The sequence below is a fragment of the Parus major genome, chromosome 2 (genome assembly GCF_001522545.3).
Source record: "Parus major isolate Abel chromosome 2, Parus_major1.1, whole genome shotgun sequence".
NCBI classification, from domain to species: domain Eukaryota; kingdom Metazoa; phylum Chordata; class Aves; order Passeriformes; family Paridae; genus Parus; species Parus major.
The window spans coordinates 34,099,469-34,124,182 of NC_031769.1; the positions used below are offsets into that span (position 1 = coordinate 34,099,469).

A 24,714-nucleotide genomic window follows, 5' to 3' on the forward strand; every position below is an offset into this window, starting at 1 on the left:
GTCACGGAGCCAAGGGGCCACGACAGCCGGCCAGCTCCTTGCGACGGCCCCGGAGAGCCTGGGAGCGCTCTCCTCCCGCCCCTGGATGCTCCGCTCCGCCCGGGAGGGCAGAGTGGCCACGCACAGGTGCCGCTGCTTTCATGCGTGCTTGGCGGTTCCAGCACGGCTGAGACAATCCTCTTCCAGGTTAAAAAAGAAAGTTTATCTAGGCACAAATACCATCTGGAGCACCACGAGCCGAGATGCTCTGATATACTGAAATATAATGTAGACATATGTGCTTTTATTTTGTTGGGTTTTTTTTTTTTGCAGCTTCAGTTTCTTCATGTATATAATCGGCATTGCTCCTTAATCCCAAAGTAACTCTTTTCTTTCTCTAGCTACCAATCTTAAGGAGCCAAGTACCTTCAGTTATTTTAACCACTGCCTAGCCTGGAAAGACAGCTCACTTGTAAGCAGTGTCAGTGTTAACAATCACAAGCAGAAACACTGAGTAAGATATGCTGAGCCCCAGTGGGGTCAGTAGGGCTCCACAAGTATTTTCAGCTTGCAGAAATCTAGAAAGAAACTAGTGATAGATGAGCTGGAAAAACAGCTTCTGTCTCAAACACAGAAGTTACCAAAATCATCTTTCTATTCTAAACTGAAGAAATACCCTAAAAAATGATTGAAGAAAGCTGAACACGGAAGTAATGTATCTCCATTCAAGCCTTCTAAAACAGGCCAATGAGTCTTATTACAGCCTGTTTGCTTTTACCAAAATTACTTTAAAATCTAATACACTAAGGACATCTTTCTCAAAATCACATTCTTTCACACCTCTGGAGCAGGAAACAATTTCTATAAGCTTGACCACACTGTGGCTCAAGTGAGGGCTGCTGGTTTTTTCTGCCAGAAGCAATACACTGGGGGAGAAAAAGAAGTGAACTATATAAGGGAGATGCTGGATTAGCAGCTGTTGTAATGATCCATTGCAGCAGCTCTGTGGCCTTGCTATCTTGAGCCATTAATCACCAAAGTTTCAGCATCCTCTCTAGCACAGGTCAGTCAGCTGATGCTTAAAACACCATATAATCATGCTGTGCAGGCTTGTGCTTCAGGGCTGAAATTCGGATTACGGTTGAGATAATCCATTCAGGTTTTGGAAGCCTTTGAGCTCTTTTTTTAAAAGAATTTATTTTATTTTTTTTATTTTTATTTTTCCCCACTGCAGAATGCATTTATTTGACTGCAAACCAAAGCAGAAGAAGCACAGAAGCCCTGAGTTTGGCTTCCCCTCCTTCTGTGGATGTTGAGATTGTGAGCTGCACTTCAGTGAGGCTGAGTATTTGAAAGCCAAATTGTCTCACACAGTCCTTGTCTGCAATTCAAGAATGGTCCTAATGCTCATTTTCAGTTTTCCACTCCTAAGACAGCAGCAGGACTTTTCCTCTTGAGATCCTATTAGAGCTGGAGTTGGTGGGGTTGCAGCAAATATACTTAAAATACATTTATGTGATTTTGTTTCTATGCAATTCCCCCCCACCATGCACTCTGCAAAGAGGGCTGCAATTAGTGCTACTTGGTGCACTGTGGATATCTTTGTTTAATTAGCCTTGTTAAATTACATGGCAAAAAAGCAACTCGTCATCTCCTTTCATGTCCATGAAGGCTCCCACAGACAGCAGAACCAGTATCTTCCTGGGAAGCAAAGTTTTATGACATCAGGCAGGAACTGCATATTCCTTCAAGTACCACAGAGGGGCTCGACAGACTCTGTGTGTGACGGGAGACAGAAGCAAGGGCCTGAGGAGGGAAAACTGCAGCTCTTAGAGCCAGGACCCATACACTGTTGATTTCTTACAGACCTGGATCACTACTGTCTTGAACAAGGTTACTTTTTGCCCTATTTCTACATTTATTTCCAAATACTAAGTTTGGACAAGGTACAGAGGAGTCATTGTTGAGTGTCCAGTTGGGACCTACTATTCAAAGCAATAGTAGGAAGTAACTTTTTAAGATTCCATGACCTTAAAGCTTGATCTCTCACTAATGCATCCCAATTTCAGAAAGATGCAGATTTCCAGTACTTCATCAATGTTACCAGCTTGCTTGGTACCCAATAAAGTAACTTTCTTGCAAGCATTTCACTACTAAAGCTGAAGTCTTATTACTGTTGTTTCCTTTATATCAAATTGACCTTCTCTAAGAGCTATATATCTTTCCCTGGTTTAGAAGTACTGGTTCCACTCCAGCACATAAGAAAAGTTTTATTTTGCAGCAAAAATTGTACAGTGCAAGGAAGTGAGAGGGGGGTCTTCTCCATCTGGCAGATGATCCTTAGAAGTGGAAAAGAAGATGTGCAGGCTTATGCTATTAAACTTTTTGAGCTCAAATGGGATCCAGCTGTTTGAGATCCACAGCATTCTTGCAATTTAACTGTTCACAGTATGTATACTTTGAATCTCTTTATTTTTGTTTTCTTTAATTGTTGGGGCCTGAGATCATAAACGCCCCAGTCTTTCAAACGTGAAGTGCAGCTCTTGGTAATTTGTTCTAATCAACTGCAGTAAGAAATGTCTGCTCCGTAAGTTTGAATGCTTTTTCTCTCCCTTGACAACAGAATAGACTTCATACAAAAAAATAAACATCTGGTTTGAGTTGAACATCAAATTGCAGTTGCTTTAAGTGCCAACTATTAAATTACCTCAAATGTTTTATGTTTGAACATGATTTTTCAAGACAGCTAAATTTTTTAACTGAAGCAGAAATGTACAGTTAAAATTGCTTTAGAAGGTTAAATCCCTTGAACATAGGGAGGTTTTTAAATCATGTAGTTTGGTCTCTCTTCTTGCTTTTACAGAAATTGCATTTACAGAAATTATTATTGAGACAGGTTTTTATACAGGCAAATATGCCTCATCAGATGGTACTGGGAAGAAAACCTTTATCTAGAACTCAGGGACTTGATTCTGAGCTCCAGAACATAGGGAGAGACTGTCAAGGCTGTCCAGAACTTACTGAGTCATGCAAAAAAATCATATGGACCAAGATTACAGCCCACATTTTCATCAGGAAGCTAAGCATTAAAGCTCATATATAAAACTTCCCTCATCTGAAAAAAGCCAACCTCCTTTCCTTATCTAGCATTATTTTCTGGAGATGAGTTTTATAGTCTGATTTGCATGACAGCATTTCAAATTTACAGCTTTACATAAATGTTGCTGTTTTCCTGAAACTACCCAGTTGTTGATCCACAACAAAAATCAAAAGAGATTTTTCTTTTCATATTTTTCTTTTTAACTCTAAGTAGGTTTCCAGTTCTCTCAGAGGGCCTTTTTAAAGGTAGAGAACTGTACAATTTGAACTATTGAAAGCAAATTAAAATGAACAGCAAATTTGCTGTTTTGCTAATGCTTGCAATTTCTGTATGACTGGAATTGACAGTGTTTCTGAGACTTTTTATGGTATTTCAGGGAGAGGGGAAAAAAAAAGGGAATGTTTTATTCATTGTGAGATGGCTCTGAAAGGGCACCAGGGAAGTATAAATGAAAACCATTTTCATATTCCCTTAAGTATTTCTGCAAAACCCTTCTCCAAACCAAAAGAGAGTAACTGCAAGTGCTGACCAATAATAGCATTGTTTACTTCTTCTGTGATCAAAGTGAAACCACAGGGAGAATTAACAGGAAAAAAAAAAATAAATTAAAGTACAGATGACTGCAGCTGGGCAAATTACTGGCAATTACTCTGGTGACTTCTAAATTGGATGTGACCCAGTGTCAGTGGTTGTCTATGCTTGTTTTCACCAAAGGTGATTGTAATTGTTGTGATGATGAAGTTACTCCAAGGAGAAATTAGTAATTATGAAGGTGGGGCCACCTGATTAAAGTTTCCATATTATTTAGATGACTCTTCATAATACTGACTGGCTTTATCTAGAATATTTAAATTCTATAGCACAGCTCAGCTCTCAGATTCACTGAGGAATGCACTGCAACCTTGATCATAATAAAAATCTGCTGATTGCTTCAAGTGCTGCATGGGAAAAACAGTGACTGTTTGTGGACTGTAGATAGATAGGAAGAATGACTTAATTTACCAACTGTTTTTTGCTGAAAAGTGATCTGAACAGGTTCAAGGAATACAGGCCCAAGTGATCTTTGGAATCCAACATGGATAACAAAGAGCATGTTTTCATTCCAAGAACCATCTAAAGCAAACCTGACTAACCAATCCTACTATTGCTAGTCATTCAGAGTGTCTGGAAAATGGATGTTCTTGATTTTCTCACACTGAACTTCATCAGCACATAAATTCTGGTGTATGTGATTGGGGAAAAAAACACTATGTCTTCAACTAGCAGTTCTTCTTGTACCTTGATGAAAATGGCTTCAGTTACCACTTAAATAATGCAAATGGATAAGGATGAAAATTAAGTCACAAAATCACAAGAGGTGAAGAGGTGAAATTGGAAGAGGTTATGTGGTCCAACACCCTTCTCAAGAAGGAACACATAGAGCCAGTTGCCCAGGACTGTGTCTAGATGGCGTTGAAATCTATTTCTGAGTAATGCTGTTCTCTAAATTCTCTAGTCTGATGAAGTTATTTCAGCTTATGTTACTAGCAAAACCTGCTAATAGAAATTTGCTGATAGAAAACATGATAAAAACTCTTTGGTTTCCTTCAGTACACTGAAAGAGGTGACACTCTTGTTTAGGTTCTAGAGGAAAACTGGATCAGAAAGTTACATGAAAATTGTTGCCACAGAAACAATGAAACTTGCAAGAAAAATATTAAATGAGGAGATAAGTCCTGGAGGCAATGCTCTTTCTCATCAGAAGTGGCATAGGGCCTTTAGGTGAAGAAGAAGCTGACAGAGCTGAAGAAGCATGCTGGGATGTAGTGATTAGCATCCCTGTTTGCACTTACATATCCTATCAAATAGATATATTCCCAAATACCTACTCAATTACCTAAGACAGTTTTATAGAAAAGGTGTTTATTACTTCCACTTGTCCCCCAAACTTCACCTGCCTGGTTAATGCTAATAAAAAATGAGAAGAGCCAACAACCTTCAGCTATTTTCAGCTGAGATGTGTTACTCTTTTTTAAAATTGTTGGAGAAAGCCTCAGCTTCCTCAAGCAGCTTCCTTTCCACCTAATGCATGAAGCTGGACAGGCCCTAAGGATCTGAGGTATGTTACTATGTTTAAATGTTTTCCTGTTGGAATAATTTGTGGAAATCTATTTCAGTTGAACTTATGACATAATAATGGAACATCAACCAATATGAGAGCAGGATTATTTCATTACTTTACCACCCAAGATTCTCCAGTCAGTCTTTAAACCAAACATCATCTGCTGAACTTTATATTCCTCCAGGAACTGGGAGGGTAAAACCTAAGGAAGCTGTTTTTTTCTGTGTCTGTGAAAGTGCTTAGAGACTGAAAATTACTACGTTCAGAATAAATATACTTCCAAATTTTATGAAGGAGACATATAAACTCATTCACCAATTCAAATAAGGATATTTGAACAAAGAAGAAAAATAAATAAATGTGCTTTTGTATTGGGAAGGGGAATCAAACTAAAAGGAAGAAAAGGGTCAAAGAAAATTAGCTGCCTTAGATATGTTCCACTGCTTTCTGGAGAAAGCATGTACAGTGATAAAAGGCCTGGAGGCATGGAAGTTGCAGACTATTAGAGCAACTCAAGCAGAGAATACATGTCCCAAGGTTTGTTGTGTCATTCCGTTTTGTATATACATTATCAAATTAATTACTGGCTTGTTTATAATCTTAATACATCAACTCTGTAATTATGTGTGACAACATCAAAATTCTGAGGAGGTAAATTGTGCATCCCCAAGGATGAACTTGTGAGGAAACGTGCTTGAACTAAGACTTTCAAAGGGGTTTAAATGAGTTGATTTTTAAGCTTCACATCTCTTTTGAAGGAAGGAGAAGAGAAGCTGTGCTCAGGAGAGGGGTCAAAGTTACCATGAGAAAATCTGTCAAGAGAGTTGCTGGAAATCTTCACAACATAATTAATCCACTTTTTTCTGCAATATAACATAAAAGGTTAATGAACACTCAGCCAGAAAGAACACTGTAAGGGCTCTAGCAGATGTGCGGGAACAAAGTCAGTAAGAAGGAGTTAACAGAAAAAAATAGAAGGGAAAAAGGGTGAACATAAAAAGAGAAGGAAAGAGAAAGAAGCAGAAAAAGCAGAAACTATACAAAGCCAAAAGAGCATAAAGGTTGCATTTTAAAAAATGTATGTATGTTTGTGTTCCTTTCTCTTTATCCCTAGTTCCAAAAATTCAGCTACTATTTTGGACATCCAGTACCATGTTCTCCTTGAGTCAGCATCCCTGGCCTTACAGAATCTGTAGGGGTTTTGGGGCTTACCAAGCTCTGACTCTGAGTAGAAAAGAAGGGAGATCCAAGGAGGACAGGCACATGCAGAAAATCTGCACAATGCCTGCAGTGAGTAGCCTGTTTAAATGGATGATTAAATAACTGTGTGCCTTGTGCTCTTCTCAGGGCTGAGCCTGCCACATGCTCCAGGGGTATGCACCACGCCAGTCAAACTCTTGGTCAAGGAAACTCCTTCTCCTGAGGCCAAATCTTCCCCCGAGAGCTTTTCTACCAATCTGGGCAAGTCAGCTGCAGCAGGGAATTTCTCCACAGCCTTCTCATTGCAGTGAGATTTTGTGTGAGAGCAGAGGAAGAAGATCTCATTCATACTAAAATACAGGACTTAAATACCTTCTTGGTTTGTGGCTGAAATAATAATTGTGTTTAATTCTATGTATCTGCCCATATATCATCTCATCAGTAAAAGAGAACTCCATGATAGTTCATTTGTTAAAGATTATGCAGCCAACAGCAGCACCACCTTGACGGGAGCTTACACATAGACCTCATGAAGCAATGCAAGTTTCACATGACTTTCAGCAGCTTTAAAGAAATTACTTTTATTTCCAAGAAATGTGATATTTTCCATTACTTGCAATTTGACAGCATCAACCCACAGCTGCAAGTCTCATGCCAAGAGCCTGGGAAAGTGAGTGTGGCAACCTGTTCAGGGAGAAAGAGAGAAGCAGAAATGGCAAAGATGGAACTTGGCTGTGGAACCTCTCCTTCCAGCTGCCCCAGAGCCAGGAAGAGTCTGTGATCCTATTTAAACTGCCTTTAGACCTGCTTACTGGTATGATACTTTGCTTCCAGAGGCAGCAGCCTACAGTGTGGATGGACCCCATTTTTTCAAGGAAATTCTGTCCCCAGTGGACTCTGACTCCTCAGTGTGCAGATGGGCAAGGGGGGGTTATGGGGTGGTGAGGGAGTTGAAACACTCATATTTCTTTCTTCTAAAAAAGCCCAAGCAAACAGAAAGATCTGCCTCCTGACTGTTAGACAGAGATGGAAGTATGAAACAATTCAGCTGGCCAAAACAACCCTATGAGTACTTTTGGCCTTGAATTTTCATAACCCAGTCAAAGGTTCTGCATGCTGCTTCTCTTTTTTCCTCACCAAACCCTTGTTTGGCCATCATTCTTGTGATCACTGGAGCTTTGTCTCCAGGCAAAATCTCCCTTTTCTTGTTTTCCCATCCCTGTCTACTGGCTACACAACTGGTCTGGAACCTGCAGTTTGTCTTCTGGGCTTCTTGCCCACATACGGCTGTGGTGGAAATCTCAATGTCCTCGTGCCTTCCCACTCTTCTTGCAGCTGCTCCTCTCTGGAAGGAGGAGGAAGGGTGTCCATGGTATCCCACCCATGTAGGAGAAGCCTGCAGATGTTAAGCCCTTGCACACAGGGAAGGACTCTGAGATCAGAGCGTGCTTGGACAAGAGGGCAGCAGCACAGAGCGAGGCACCATGGAGGCAGGTAGAGAATCACCTGTGGCATTGAACAACCAGCTTCAGCAAACCAAACCAAACTACCCCTGCTGCACAGGTCTAAGATTTAACCTCCTTAAATGAGTCCTTGCTGTAGAGACCTACTGCATAATAATGCAAATCATTATAACAAGTAAACATTTGCATTCATCCTCCCTTCCCTGAAGACTGCTTTATCCGTTCCCCTTTTAGAGGGGGATGTCCTTTGATCATACATCTATAATTTGCTTAGTAGAGCTGACTATTCCTATTGTTTGTGCATTGTCAGATGCAAATAAACAACCCAGTTACTTTGTCAACAAGCAGAAAGCAGCAACAATGTGTTTTATCAGTAGTGTTAGTACCCAGCATGTTGTGGATGGACAGATGGAGGGGATGAGCATCCATCACCGAACAGGACTGTCATTTTAACAGCACTCTGGTTTGTGCCAGCTTAACCTTACTGGGAAACTACAATTTGTTTCCCTCCCCCAGCTTTGCTTAGCATACCAACAAACAAGGGAGTCACAGAATAACAGAACTTTGAAATCCACAGTGTTTTAAAGAAATATGTGAAAAAAATATTCAAACACAGTATGTTTACATGCAACAAGAATACTGATACTAAACCTGCCATCCACTGGGACATTCGCCCCCTAAGAAACAGCTTTTGAAAGAAACCCATTTCTCATAATGCTTTCTAGTCCTTTGTTTTTCTCCATCCCCTCACATATTATTGCTGCTTGAGACAGCCCTTGTCAGGACAATCTAGACAGTCTTCAAGAGGTGCCAAATTACAGAGAACTCAGGTTTTTCACAGTTAGTTGTTCTTTTCACTGCTGGACTCCTCTAAAGCAAACGAGATTGAATTAGTATGTTTTTACTGTATTGGTTCCTCAGCTCTGCTGTTTCCCATGGCCTAGCAGAGGAAGTGTGATTGCCAAGTGTTTTCTCATTTTGTTTAATCTGATACAAAAGGTCACCTCAAGTATCCTTTTGGTATTTGCTCCAGAGCTGAATATAAGTGGTGGCAGCTCCAGGAAGAATTTGTGTTGCTAAACTTCAGAAATATTTTGGTTTTTAGATACAAACAGATGTTTCCTTTTGGTAGCATCATTTTCCGTGTGATATTCCAAGAAGTGTAATGAGTGTAGCTGAATCACAGAAGAATATTTCCCAGAAATCAATTAGTTTCACACACTGCTTTACCACTTATGAGAGTATAACTTCACAGTTACATGAAAGAGATAAACAGTTGATTGGTTCAATCAGACTCCTATTTAAATAGACCACAAATTCTTCTTAATATCCACAGATAAATTTTGCAGCAGAAGCAGGAAAAACAGAAAAATGGGCTCAAGTTTGGGTCTGATATAGATCCATCAAAATTAGAAAAAACTGGGCTGCCTTGGGGTAAGTTGTGCTCCACCAGTTTGGCATAATTTGCACCAATAAAACAAATAATTATAGGAATAACTATTTAATCTGGAGGATTCATTAACAACTGTAGGTTTATGCTCTAATTCTGTAGCCTAAATTTGTTTTTGCTATATAATAAACATAGTTTTAGTTATATCCAATGCTGTTCACCCAAAATAATCCCTTTTGCAAAGCGATATTTAACTTCACATAATTTTAAATGAATGGTTAATAAAGTCTTCCTGGATATACTGAGAGGGCTTCTGTCCCCTCAGGAAAATACATGCCATTCCGACCTTTTCAGATGCAAAGTATGTGCTCTTTGGAAGTTTGTATTTATGGGTCAGACATAATGACTTTTCATGGAAAAGATGAGTCAGGAAAACTCCACTTACTTTTTCAGAAGAGTAAATTGACCATTTGAGGACACTGAAAGGGCAGAGGAATTATGAAACAAAGGTTGTTTAAAATGTTTCAGCATTGCAGTTAAGCAGATAAAAGCATCAACTATAACCCCTGACTTCAAAACACACAGGTCATGGCTCAGTTTTGGCAGCTCTGCTGTAATGACCCAGTTGCCATAATCCTGATGTTTAAAAACCTAGAAAGGCAAAGAAGGAGGGGACGTGGACAAGTCCTATTATACAGCAGACAAAAAACCCCAAACCAAAACCCAAGAAGCAAATCAACTTCCAAAGGCTTCTGAGAAATGCCAGCTGATGCCAGTAGTGCACAGAGGGATGGCATGGGAGAGAGGGAGAGTGCTGCTGGGGAGACCAGTAAGAGAAGCTGCTAAAATGACATAAGTGCCTTAGAGAATTTTGCCAGATTCAGAATTCCTCTTTATAATGTATGAATTATGGTTGAATATTCAGATTCCTGAGCAAAAATTCATTTCTGACTGTTCTGGTCTGATTTTGATCGCTTTTGGTCCAAAGGGCACTGTCTGAAAAGCAGGAGCTATGCAAGTTCTTTGAAGTGAAAACACACACAGGTGATGAAAGCTCTACCACTGGCCTGTTTGTCAGGATTTTACCTCCTTCTGTCAAGAAGCTTAAGAAACTAGTTTCAACCAAAATGAAAAGATCACAAATATAGAACAGGAGAAGCCTGACAGCTTTTCCCTCTCAGGAGGGGGAGCAGTTGTTGTGAAGAATCAGACCAAATAGATCACGTAGATCACTGGGGCTGTCTGCCTTCATTATTGTCAGCTGAATGACAAAGCTTTAGGCAAGAAACACGTTTCCTAAATCCATAATTCTTCTTCTCTTGTGCTTTATTTATACTGCATAAAAACAATACCCAATATCTGTACTGGCCACGCAGGAGAAAAATGCAGCCTGAGTGGCTAGAGAACAACCAGGTCAAAACACAATGTAAGAGTTACAAAACTTGATACCTAACTACAGACCATAAAGAGAAACAAAAAGCAGCTAATAGTGATATACAGGGAAGATAACAGGGAGATAACAGAGAGATACAGTGGGCAGTACAGGGAGTGTGACACATGAATTTGGACAGCTATCCGTGTAATGACCATAATGTTGAACTTGGATGCCTCCCAAAATCTATATTTTGAACATTTTGTAAGGCAACATATTTTCTAAGCACCTCCAGATTCTCAGACACATTGGATGCTCAGCATCCATTCTTCATAATATTTCATCCATTCTTACCATATTAATCCAAAAGCTTCTAGCCACATAGAGAAGCAAAATAAAATAGGGAGGAGGGCAAAAAACATTTCAGGGGGAAAACCCCACTGATAAGTCCTAAAGTATAAAATCAATTCTAGTGATATTTTTGACATGCTCAAATTTTGTAGTGTTCCAGATCTGAACAGCCAAATGATTGTTCCAGTGCATGCAGGTTTGAGTCCTGCCACTACTCTCACTTCTGGTAGACTTTGGCAAATGTGTATGGCAAAGCTCTAATTTATCATGGTTATTACCACAGGGGTGTGGGGGTGTGTGTGGGAAACAAAAACCAAAATAAACCTATTCTGATTGTTACAGTTGAACTGTATTTGGAAGGTTGGAATAATTGTCAATTCTCCTGTTTCATAAGGAACTGCATACCTCAAGGCCTAAGAGGCTGTAAATTAAGATGATTTTCTACTGCGGTATAAGTGAAAAGGCTAAAAGTAAAAGCTTTTAAGTGAGAATGGCAGAGATTTACAGGTACAGCTGTGCTAATTGGAATGGTAGGTAATTTTAGCAGGTTGGATAAAAGCATATGATCTGACTGAAATTCAAGTATGCCTCAGGTGCACTTGCAAGTGCCAATAAAAACAAATTAATCCAACATCTGAGTAGATCAGTATCACTGCAAGCTAACAGTTTGGAATTCATTAGTATTTTCTGCCTGGGACTTATTCTAAATACTTCTGAATAAAATATATGAGAGACTATTTGAAAGTGCACCCAATTATATACTACAGACATCTCAAAGAGCTGCTAGCACCTTCAGCAAATTGCCAGTTACTTCAGTCTGTGCTGACTTCAAATTAACAGAGGAAAACTAAGGAGACTGAGTCATAAAAAATGTCAGGTGTTTGATGCCCCCTTTAGTGTGAATACTATTTATAACTCTTCAGTCACCAAATCAGCTTAGGTCAATACATATGTTATAGAATAAATAAAGTTCTAAGCCATTCTGGTGACAAAGATGCTGAGCCTAAATCTCTTTTCCGTTTGAGCCACAGAAATGGAATGGAGGGATGTCTTTATTTTCTGCGGGACCTCTACAGTCTCAGGTTCTCAGGGATATATCCTAAGATATATCTAAGAAAACCAAAAGGCTCTGCACTTTATGCAGCAGAATAGTATCAGTGGGATCTCAGTGAACCATTCCAATCACAAATCATTCCTGAACAAAATAACTTCCATTTAAGCCAGATTTATTGCAAATTCATACTCCTTCCTTTTTTTCACTAAGAGTAGACTGTATTTTGGCTGTAATCTGTAGGCTGTAAATGGCTGTTATCTCTTATTTCAAAACAGATAAAAAAATCCAAAACAAACTCCCATTATACAGAATTTAAAAATGAGATAGGAAAAAAAAATAAACATCTGCTGGCCTGAACGCCCCCAATTTCTTGAAAAAAAACCCTATGCCAAGGAGTGAGATGCCAGGAGAAGGTGGTTCTACACAAGGAAGAGCACTCAGGTGGAAGGCACAAGTAGAACTGTACAGCAAGGATCCCAGCACCTCCACCAGGCTTACAGGAACTACTGGGAAGTTCCAGATTTTTGGCTCATTTACTACTACTACTGCTTCATTCATTTTCATGTTGAACTCAGTGTGTGCAGATAGCTTAGTTATTTCTGCCACCTTTGCATTAAAAAGTTGCAACAGAGTTTTATAACTGGCAATACCTAATACAGTAGTGGTGCTGGGAGAAAGAAAAACCAAAGGCTTTTACAAAATGTTTTAAATAATATTGTTTTAGGCAACAAGAGGAAGAAGAGAAATTTGGTCCATGGGAAAAATAATCAATTGGGTTCTTATGGTAATGCCTTTAAATTTCTGAGTTAACAACTTACTGCAATGCTCGTGGAAGATTCTCCCTCTTTTGTAATTATCACCTGAGACAGACATTTCCATGTCAGTTAACACCGAAGTTCATCTCTATAAGCTGATCTGATCTGAGAAGTTACGTATTTCTTTTTAACATGAACGTCTTAGAGCACAGTCCTCCAATGCAATTAATTCCATCACCACAGACCTATTACTGATGGGCACCTACATTAAGTCTTGAAATCTTTTCACTCTCATGAAGTGAAAACAGAAGGATTAAGCTGTTGCTGGAAAAAAAAAAAAAAAAAAGGCAAGCTAGAACATCTGCTGTATGTACTGAGCAACACTCCAAACTGTCTCCTAAGTCTAACATATGCTCCCTGTCTTGCAGCATGCTTGTTCAAGATTTAGATCGTGACTTAGTAACAGCAAATAAACCATGTTATCCTTCATTATAAACATTTTTTTTTAATTTTAATTTTTTTTCTGAAACCATTCTTTTCCCGAGCATGTTCCTCTACAGTGAAATGTGTTCTGACCTTTCACCAGATTGGTATTGCTACTGCATATCCTCCCCTACTTCAAATTGTTTTACAGAAGTCAGATAGAGGCTGCTGCAGTGCTGAGCAACTTTAAAATTTTAACTTCAGTATTTAAATATTTAGCAAGATGAAGAAAATAAATGGTGCAATCATAGATATGTCAATGGAACAATGGCAGATGAGAGGCTAAAAATTGTACTAAAATATGGATTTGGACATCTCAAAAGGTCTTTCTCGCTGCTAGGATGAAGTATAGCAGTGTAACAATGAATCACAGATACAATTCCAGTGAACTTTTCTGGGTCCAGATAGGATACTTGTATTTCCATGTAATATAATTTGTTAACATACTACCAATCTTTGCTCTTGTTGCCAAGGAATTAAATAAGAGCACTGTGTAACTATGTGCAACCTTCCTACCTTCTTCATGTTCCAAGGAAAGAATATTCCTTTCTTGACTTAAAACTGACATTCATGGTTATTTCAAAGACAACATCCCTGAACTGTTTGTCCTTAAGAAATAAATCAATCTCTCAATGAGAAAACTTGTCTCGTTATCTTTCTGTATATGATTTTTATCTATTGTATGTATCCAGGCTTTCTTCAGCTATTCAAATTATTTCTAAATGTTTACTACAAGTAAACAAACATACACTGAACTAATGACAATGAAACAAATTGCACATGCAAGAAACTAAGTGAACCAGGAAAACGCTGGCTAACAGGATTTTTGCCAAGGACTTCACTAAAAGCTTATCTGCTCTATTTCCTTGAATTCTTGTCTTATAGTCAAGTTGTTTTTTTTTTTTTTTTCTCTAGTCTCACATGGGGAAGCTAAATGAGCTACACTAGCCCAGACTGATGCATAAGGTGCTACATTACAGTAAGACGTTTGCCATCACTAGAAGGCACAGCTGTGACTCTGCATGAATGTTTTATTGGGCATTCATTCTCACAATATTCCAAAAAATAAACCACTCGCTTCACAACCTCTGAACACTTGCCACATTACAAAGTGCTATGCATATGTCGACTGACAGATTGCCCTAACGTTTGTTCAGATTCTCTCTTGGTACAGGTTCCACGTGGATGGATCTCAGAAGTGCAATAAAGTATTTTGAAATACTGAATATATACAAAATTGAAATATTTGGGGGGAAAAAAAAGTGGCTAGAGATTATGTTTGTCTGGACATGAAAAAATAAAACAAAACACCTTGGTAAAGAACAGGATTAGGCCTATATCTGAAGTCAAGAAATACCACAATTTATTAGCTAATTTATTAGTTTTCCTTGGCAAAAACTTCAAATGCACTTTGCAATGAAAAATCAGGTTATACTTTGGTGAGAATAAATACTTTTAACAGTACCCCAACTTTCCTTTTAACAATAGCTTTTGACATTTATATATGATGGGGTCTTCCCATTTCTAGACAACAGTTTATTCCTAGAAATTATTAAACATGGATTATCAAACCATAAATAAATGTACCTTTGCAACACAGCATAAAAACTCATAAAGTCTCTTTAAAGTGTCAGATTCCTCTTTGTTTGTAAATATCTCAGCTATGTTTGAAACAGCTTTCTTCCAACTATTTATTCATACTGCATTATTCATTCTAATTCTTATGGTCTTGTTTGTAAAAACAAATGAGATATCAATTTATTTAAAAGACTTATCAAGGAGCATCTCTATAAATAAAGTCATGTACAATGATACTAAGATAAATATTTGTGTTTAAAGACAATTGACTATTTTTCTACAGGAATTTAATTTCTATGGGAATTAAAGTATGCACTTGAGAAAACTCAACTTTTTATGGAGAAAAACACAACAGCAGCATTTGGACAGGCTGCCAAAACTATGCTATATTTAGCATGGAGCAAAAAGAGTAAATCTAACATCCAGCACACACTGTTTCCTGATACTTATTCCTCATTTCTACTTAAGAAAATATCAGATTATAGAATCAACATTTATAAAACAACTTGTCTCAAAGAAGTTGCCCACATAAAAAAAATCAAGTACATCCCTATGCATGCATAATTTGTCTGATTTAATTAATTTTAAAAACAATTTTTTTAAACCAAAGCTTCACTTGTGGACCTCACACAACATATGTACACCCTTGGTGGCCAGAGAAACATGAATTAGTGGGAGCAGCCAGGTTTTTGGAAATCAAGTAGTATTTCTCTCATTCACTGGTGGAGTTTTCTACAAATATGTATACTGTCATGGAAACCACTTATTTTTGTAGACTCATCCCCTACAATCAGAATGTAGTTTACTAGTTAAATAAATATCCTGATGAGTAGACAAATAAATATCCTGGAGCAGACTTTTTGTTTCCTCACAAATCCTCATTTTTCAAGTCTCTTTCAGGAAAGAGCAGAAAGGAGAAGGCACAAGAAAGATGAATGCTTTACCCAGTCCCTTTGTCCAAGGGTTCAAAAGTTGATGATACCTTAACATGTGGCATTGTGAAAAGCAATGCATAAAGAAATCAACATTTTAATAAATTTAACTGCTAGCTCAGGCTCCAATAATCAAGCAGTGCTTTTTAATAAGGGGCTTTCATCCACATGCAGATATTCACTGACACCATTGTATCTCTGTTCTTTTCAGATTGTTTCTCTCTAGCCCCATGCTATAATGTCAATATTCCCAGGATCTTAAAGAGAAGTTCATTTTCAATTCTACAGACCATTAATGATTTCCAGAGAAGTTATATCACCTACAGAGGATTTTTCTCTAATGTGAATAGCCTAGATTTTCCCAAGACTGTGGACAAACCGAATGTCAAGACTAAATGATATTGTTTAAGCAGCTTCCCATCTTTGACTGTTTTTTCCTGCCTCTGAACTACACACCCATATTTTGCTACTTCCAGTACTTGTGTGAGTTAAGCAGAATCAAAGAAACTGAGCTGGATGAAAAATAGAGGAGAGGGGAGGTGCTAGGAAAGGTTAATTTCCAGAAGGATCAGTTTCACAGTTCACCTTCCAGCTGCACAACCAACCATGCCAGCTGGATGAAGTCAGGAATTGAAGAGGGGGAGCAGGAGGTGGCAGAGGCTGCCAAATGAGGCAGTGCTGACACTAGGGAAGCCCTGGCACCTCTTGCAGACCCCACAGCAGCAGCCCACTTAATTTGATGGGGCAGTATTTTGGCGATTTTTGATCTTTGATATATACCATGTTCAGAAATTACTCAGCAGAACAGTACTCAATTCACTCTTACCTGAGTTACATGGATTTCATGAGAAGACATGGCAGTAAAACTCCATTTCTGCTAGAAGGAAAAACATTTTGAGCACAAGTTGAGGGCAGATCCATCCATTTAGAAAGGGCTGTTTTTACAGTCATCCTTTAGAAAGGAGCTTACTTTTAAAAGGACCCAAATACATACAAATACTACTGGTAAAAACAGAGCCATGTTATATACACATTTTTCAGTCATTCAAAGGTCACATTCAAAGGACATTTCTTTCCTCAACCACCTACTAGTACAGTTCCCTCCCTGCAAAAATGCTGCAAGTAATATCTGCAGACAAAGCCTGTAAGTATTCCTAGAGTTACAGAAGTTGTGGCTTTTAAAAAGTCAACAGCTTTTTGTTGTTGCTGTTGTGCAGATCAATGTATCCACTTCTCCTATGCTGGAACAAAAAGCCAGTTCCATTTCATTCTTGCATTTCTCCAGATGTTTGCAAAAATTCAAATAGAAGCAGTGAATTCTTAATTAAAACAACATGCATAGACTGAAAAAGACATGCTGATATCATTAGCCTGATAATAATGAAAACCCCTCAGAACTTCCAGTGAGAATAAACTACTGATATGATCTCAAACACTCTTTATTTCTTAATTTTCCTCATAAAGGTTCAATAGTTCACTGATGTAACAGCACCTTATTAGTCTATCCTGAGACAATGGTCTACCTGTTTCAAAACTAACTGCCTGTTTCAGTTATTTTACTGTTTGCACTGTCCAAGCATATTAAAAACAAAACAGGGAGCATTACCTATGGTGAAAAGACATGAAAGAATGATGAGACAGTCCACAGTCCTTGTGCTCATAAAATGAAGAAGCTACAGCCGTTCTATGATTGAAGAGGGATGCATTATGAGATACAATGTATGACACAAATTTTCTTTCAGCAAATGGATTTATTGACAATTGATTATAACCATGTACAGCATCTATGCATCTCCCATTGGAAGAATATCCAGTGATAGAGCTAACGTTAGTGTGATACACAGCTTTACTCAATAATCCCACTGCATTTCTAACAACAAACAGTGGTGTATTCCACAATCATAAATGGCCAAAGCACCCAGGTGTCCAAAAGAACAGAATTTTAAAATTCTTAACAAAAAATTAAGTCTGATACTGCATTCCCTCAATTTTAATTCCATACAACATTGTGTCTATTGCAGTGAATTTTAATCTATATACTGACAACCAAGTTTGGCCCCTGATGTTCATGAAAACTACAGCCTGTCAAAATGGAATTCCAAAGGATTTCTTGCTACTGACCCAAGAAACGAGACTTTGATTTTTTTTTCTTTCTAAATGGAAAAGACCAAGATTAAGGCAAATGATCTCTACACTCTCTCCCTCAGAACATAAAGTCTTTTCTCTCTATTCAGTCACTGAACTCCAACTGAAGGTACCAGTTACTATGGTATCTTTTGTAAACACTTGTTCATCTGAAAAAATGAAAAGGAAAAAAAAAAACAGAGAGAGAGAGAGAGAGAGAGAGAGAGAGAGACAGAGACAGAGACAGAGACAGAATGAGAAAAGCCCCAAATTGCTTACTTGCAATTATAGTAATAAACAACTTGTAGTCACGAACACCTCGGGTCAGCAATGAATGCTTGATATTGAGACAAATGTCTCCATAGTAGACTAACGCTTCCTTCAAGCCATTCAGTTCCACAAGAGTTCATCTGAGGTTGCACATTAAATTCAAAGGAGCAGAAGTTGTATCAATGGTCTCAACAATTTACCAAACTCCATCTAAAACATTTGCATTTAAAGTGCAATCCTGATTTGGACCTCTTTAACTTGCTCATTTGTAGACCACACAGAGAGAATTATTAATGTAAACTAAACCACCACATTTTGTAATAACAGAACCACATTCTGTAAATATTTAGGAAAAAGTCTGAGAAATAGAGAGCAACTGACCATAAAATGATTAGCATTGCTCAGAAACCAAAAGAAAAATCCTAATTTTAAAAAACCCCACAACAACCAACAAACCAAAACAACTCAAACATTATACACTACTGCATAAGGGTTTAACTCTAGCATTACTCACTCAGTTACACAAAACACATAATCTAGATTAATACACAGAATGTCTTATTTCACAGTGAGGTACACAAAGCTTCTAACTTTAGTAGGCTAAGGGTAAGAGAGAATTGCCTGTTAGGATAATTGTTTCACATTCCTGAAATATTCTCACCTATTATTGTTTCTGAAGTAAGGCACCAATGATTATTTATCCATCAATAGTTCACCTCTGCACCCACCCATCTAGAAATGAAGATGGATTATGTGAGGGTCAGCGATCTGCTGACCATCATGGACCCAGGCAACAATAGCACACATTAATGTGTACAAGTACCAAAGAGTATTTATTAAAAAAAAAAAAGTTTAAAAATAGCTCATTTGTAAACATTCTACAAAAAATCTGTTAGTTTTTTCTTAGTGGTGTCAGCAATATATTCCTGTAGAACTAACCAGCTGCATTATTGTTTCTCGTTTACAGAAAAGTATAGAAGCACACTTGTGCACATTAAATTGCCTCACATTTGAGTTTGAGTTGAAACGGCACAGCCATCAAACTATTCAGCAAAACTCCCTACATTTCCAGCCCTCCAGTCGCACACTGTTCAATTAAAAGATGGCCCTCAATGCAAATTTTTGATTAGGAAGGGCTGGCGCCTTGGAAAGACCTGTTCAAAGCTCCTCACACAGGACCAGGCCGCTCGCTGTAACTTGTTCCCAACTTGCAGTCGGAGGAAACCACCTGTAAAATAGCACATTTAAATTAACAGCTCTAAATTTCCTTAAGGGCGGCACTAGCTGCTGTTGGCGGTAGCTCCCGCCGCTTGCTCCTCATGGCAAGGCACAGTTACGGCCTGTCGGGGCTTTTCCTTGGGTTAGTGATGATTCCTGACAAAACGGTGAGGTCCCGGCAGAGGTAACCCCGTCCTACGGGCAGCCTCAGCCCCGGCCCGCACTAAGGGCGGCTGAACGCAGCGCCTCGGAGGCCGCGACCCCTGGGCCCGCAGCATGGCCCCTCAGGCCGAGGGCCGCCTTCCCCCGCCGGGCCTCCGGGGCCCTCAGTCGGCGAAGCGCTGCAGCAGGTGCTCGTCCCCGTGCCGGCCGCCGCCGCTGTCCATGAAGCGCTCGCAGGGGAACTCGATGAGGTCGGCCTCGCTGAGGGCGCAGGCGGCGGCGCCGCGGGGAGGCCGGTGGGACTGGAAGCCCGAGAAGTCGGCGGAGACTCCAGTGCCCATGGAGCGGAGCGGGCGGCGTGTGGAGTAGAGCTGCCGCACGTGGACCGGGGCCGCCTTCCGACGCCGACGGCCCAGCACCTTCTTGCGCAGCAGGCGGGCGGCCCAGGCGGCCAGAGCCGCCAGCAGCAGCAGCGCGTTCACCGCCAGCAGCACCAGCGTCAGCAGCTGCTGGTCGGGGCCGCGGGGCCCGCCCGCCGCCGCCGCCGCGGTGCCGCCCTCGGGCAGCGTGACCAGCCCGGCGCAGTGGTCCCGCGGCGCCACCGGGCACACGCGGCCGCCCAGGACGCCCTCGACGCAGACGAGGTACGGGGTGTCCGGGCGGAGCTCCCGCAGCGTGGCTGCCGGCTCCCCGCGCTCCGGCAAGTACACGAAGCGCTGGAATTTGACGGCGGCGCCGAAGCGGTCGAAGAGGAGGCGGAATCGTGCCGGCCCCAGCAGGCGGGGGCTGCGGTGCGGCCGCACGGCCCAGCGCACCGTCACCCAGCTGGAGCCCACCGCCTCGACCGACAGGTTGTGCAGGAACACCTTGTTGAAGTCGCACGGGTCGGACACCAGCGGCGGAACCCCGTTGGCACCGGCCCTTCGGGGCCACGCCGCTGCGCTGGGCAGCGGTGCCGGCGTGGGGCTGGCGGCCATGGGCACCCCCATCATCAGGCGGGCGGTGGAGGCGGTCGGAGGTGGCCCTGGGGGCAGCCCCGCTGCGCTGTTGTTGCCACCGAGTCCCTCGGGGGATGGCGGGGAGGGAGAGGCACCGTCGGGGCAAGGGCCGCCGTCCTGCGGCAGCGACAGCTGGGCATCCTGCAGGTAGTCGAGGTACTTGCCGGCCAGGGCGGGTGGCAGGTGGCACTGCACGAAGACGGTGAGCAGGCGGCCCTGGGAGTGCCAGGCCGCCAGCCAGCGCTTGAGGCCGCGAAGGCGGCAGTCGCAGCTCCAGGCATTGCCCTCCAGCTCCAGGCGGTAGAGGGCCAGGCTGGAGGCGAAGAGCTCGCCGGGGAGCGTGGCCAGTGCGTTGTCGCGCAGGCTGAGCTCCCGCAAGCGGCCGAGGCGGCCGAAGGCGGCCGGGTGCAGGGCGGTCAGTGCATTGCGGCTCAGGTCCAGTGCCTCCAGGCTGTCCAGCGGCTCCAGTAGGGTGGCAGGTAGGTGGCTCAGCAGGTTCCCCTCCAGGCGCAGCTCCTTCAGGGATCCCAGCCCCCTGAAAGCATCCGGGGCCAGGTGAGACAGTCGGTTGCCACTGAGTGAGAGCTTCGCCAAGCCGGGCAGGTGCTGGAAGAGCCCTCCCGTCAGCTGCCGCAGGCTGTTGCTGGCCAGCAGCAGGGTGTGAAGGGAGCGCAGCGGCCCAAAGATATCTGGGTGGCGAAGGGAGCTCTGCTGGTTCCCTGAGAGGTCGAGGAAGCGCAACTTGGCCAGGCCAGTGAAGGCGCCGCGACTCAGCCAGCGGATGCGGTTGGACTCCAGGTGCAGATAGAGTAAGTTTGGCAGCCCTGAGAAAGTGGAATCGCCCAGCGAGCCCAGCTCATTGCCATCCAGTCGCAGCTTGACAAGGCTGCCGAGGCCGGAGAAGGAGGCAGCGCTGAGACGGCCGATCTCGTTGGCGTTCACGTAGAGGATGCGCAGCTTGGCCAGGGTGCTGAGCGTGCCAGGGGCCAGCGCTGGCAGCAGGTTGTTGCCCAAGTAAAGCTCCTCCAGCCGCTCCAGGCGCTCAAAGGCCTTGGGGTGCAGCGAGCGGATCCGGTTGTACTGCAGGTCCAGGCGCTGGAGCCCTGCCAGGCGGTGGAAGTCGAAGGCGGAGATGTTGGCGATGAAGTTGCCCCCGAGGCTGTAGGTGAGGATATCCTGCGGCTCGGCAGTCTTGGGCACGGAGCGCAGGCCCCGGTTGGTGCAGAGAAGGTGCTGGTGCTGCTGGCAATCGCATGGCTCGGGGCAGATGGGCTCGGCCGCGGGCAGCAGCAGGAGGATGAGGGGGACGGAGCCCCAGAGCACCCGCGGCAGCACCATCAGGCGGACCCGGCGAGGCGCCCCCATCCCGGGACGAGCCGTGGGCTGCTTCCCCCGCCGGCTTTGTGTCTCTCCGGCATCCCCTCCGCCTCCTCCGCGGCTGCTAATGGGCCCCTCCTCTGCTCCGCGCCGGGCTGAGCTCCGCACCGGGCAGGCAGGCGCGGCGGCGGCGGCGGCGGCGGCTGCAGGTCTCGGTGCCCGGCACCATGGGCTCGCCCGAGCCGGCCGGGAGCGCTGCCGGGGCCGCCGGCCGTGCTCTGCCGCCCCTCGCGGCCCGCGGGGCGGCGGTGGCGGAGCCGGCGCTGCCGCGGGGGGCGGGCGGGCTGCGGAGCGGTGCGGCTGCTCCGCCGGCTCTCCCAGGGGCGGAGGGGACGGGCGGGGAGGGGACGGCAGGGGGGCGGCGGGCGGAGCGGGGAGCGGGAGAAAGACGAGCTCCGAAAGTTGCCGAGAAAACTCAGCGGAAATTCGTACTTCCCACACTGTGCCCTGGGGGACCGGAGGATCGGATGGAGCGGGGGAGAGGGAGGACGGCGCGGCGGGGGGAGGAAGCCCGCGGCCGGTCCTGGCTGGGCTCAGCCCCGGCAGCGAGCAGGGGCGCAGAGTGGGAAAGTAGGAATTGGAACCGGCTGTGGCTGCCTCCCAGCCACATGGGTTGCAGATAGAGCTGCTCATCGGGGAGGGGGAAGGGAACAGAAGTAAACTAGACATCGTCTGCCCACCCCATCGCTTTTTCTTTTTTTTTCCCCTTGTGTTTAGAAACCTGCCAAAAGCAATAGTTACGGTTTACCACGGATTGAGGACTTTTCTTTGTGCTGAGCAAAGGCAATCAGAGGACTAAGCCTCCTGTAGTACATAAGGGAATGAATTTTCATTCTTTCTCCGCACCGTTCTGCCCAGTAGGTTCTGACAACGCTGCCAGTGAGGGTGCAATTGAACATGGCTCCAGCTCCATGAGGGATTCGTCAGAATGATCCAGATGTTCTTCAGAAATTCTTGTTTTAAAGATTCTTCTTGCTCAACAGCACACAAATTGAAAACAAAAGGAAGGTGTTGGAAAGCATTCGGAAAACGAAACAATGGGTGCCTGTCCTTTCAATGACTTGCCTTTCCCGTTGGCATGCTCTGTTTTTCTGAGATGTCACCAATCGAGTAAATAAATGCCTAAGAGCAGGAGGAAATGCCTAAATATTTAGGGTATGTAAGATATCCGAGGATGATGAGAGAAAGAAGGTAATGACCAGACACTAACGTGTTGCAAATTTAATAAATATGTTGTAAGCTGTTAGTACATGAAGTTGTATGCAACTGCACATGCTTAGAATACATTTCTGGACTAAAGCTGTCTACAAGACCTTCTTCTTTCTCTTACCAAAAGGCAGAATTTAGATAGCTTTTGTGGGAGCTTTGTTTTAGTGGCCATGTCAACACGAGCTGGTAGCATGAGTGGCACTTTGTGGTGAGGCTCTGCTGTCTGCTTTCATGTTACTTTGCTCTAACTGATTTGGTCCTGAAGAAACCTTGGCATCAAACGGGCCTGTTCTCAGCTTACCATGTCTTAAATTTGTGTCCTAAATTGCTGATGCTTTCTGAATGTGGACTCAAAAGACTTGTTTACATCTTGAATAAATTAGAAAGTTTCTGTTTAAATTATTTGTAACTGCTGTATTTTGAACATGCTTCATTACTAAAATGTTTTTTCCTGAAATCAGTCTGTGTAAGTTTCACAAAAAGAACTTTTTGCTAGCCTTTTTCATTCATTTTCCAGGTTACTCAGAAACCCATCTAGCATTTATTCATGTTTCAAATGACCATGGGTTAAGAATCCAGACCTTTTAGCTAAGTCTCTTCCTTATTGACTAATTTTTCACTTTTTATCTTTTTCTTTTCAGTACATCACATCATGTCTAGTATTCAGGAAAAAGTAGAGGTATGATTTTCTCCTGCAAAGATTCCATGTTCCTTTCCTCGTTTTTGAAGCCCCCATGGTTCAGGGACTGGCATCCTGGCTCTGAAAGTTTTCTTTAATTCTGCGCAAAGACTAACTAACTAGTGACATGTTTGCTTAACTGGGGTGTACTTTAAATAGTGGAATTTTAGAAAACCATTAAACCATTCTGTATAATGGTATGCTTATTTTCTGTTCCTTTGGGTTATTATTTTGAAACATGGTTAAGCTTATAAAGGCAATTTATTAACTGTCCTTCCTACAGAAGCACCATAGATCTTTTCCTAGTCATATGTCATTACAAATACTAAAAGTTAAATCAGATTTTTGTCTTATGTATTGCTTTTTATTTATGCCTTCTGAAACTTAGTCAGTATGATTATTTTCACTGTGTTTGGGGAATTATAAGTGGCAGGAATTAAGAAGAAAAATGAACTAGTGATTCTTAGGAAGACAATTCATCACACACTTGCTCTCACACTGAAAATATTTTATACCAGAAACAAAACAAACAATCGCAATGGATTTTTTTTCTGACTTTTTTTTCTTTTTATTAATTCAAGTAGGGTCTTTAATATTCAAAATACATTAGAAACACAGTTGTTGAGATGGAAAATGCCACATTTGTTTTCCTACTTTGGAAGAGGAACTTTCCCATTGCTGTAGTTCTTGTTTCCTTATCCAAGCACAATAAAATTTTAATGCATGATTGAGAAGTAGTAATCTTTTTATACCCCAACTTGAAAAAGCATAAATCCACCTACAATAAAACTGGGTAGAGGATTAGAATTGGAAGTAACCTGTTCTTAAAAGCTTTAAAGGTTACCTTAAAATATACCTTCATGGTTAAGATTTGAAGTTGGAGGACTTTGAAGGGCCAAGAAAAAAATAGCATGATCAG

At 42.4% G+C, this 24,714-nt stretch overlaps 1 protein-coding gene across 1 annotated transcript; it reads right to left on the reverse strand.

The window, feature by feature from the left end:
* Window positions 1–19,596: 19,596 nt before the first annotated feature.
* On the reverse strand, window positions 19,597–22,126 carry TRIL (TLR4 interactor with leucine rich repeats). Its single transcript, XM_015620213.3, has one exon. The coding sequence runs from the start codon at window positions 21,893–21,895 to the stop codon at window positions 19,697–19,699; it is 2,199 nt and encodes a 732-aa protein (XP_015475699.1). The 5' UTR covers window positions 21,896–22,126; the 3' UTR covers window positions 19,597–19,696.
* Window positions 22,127–24,714: the final 2,588 nt, after the last annotated feature.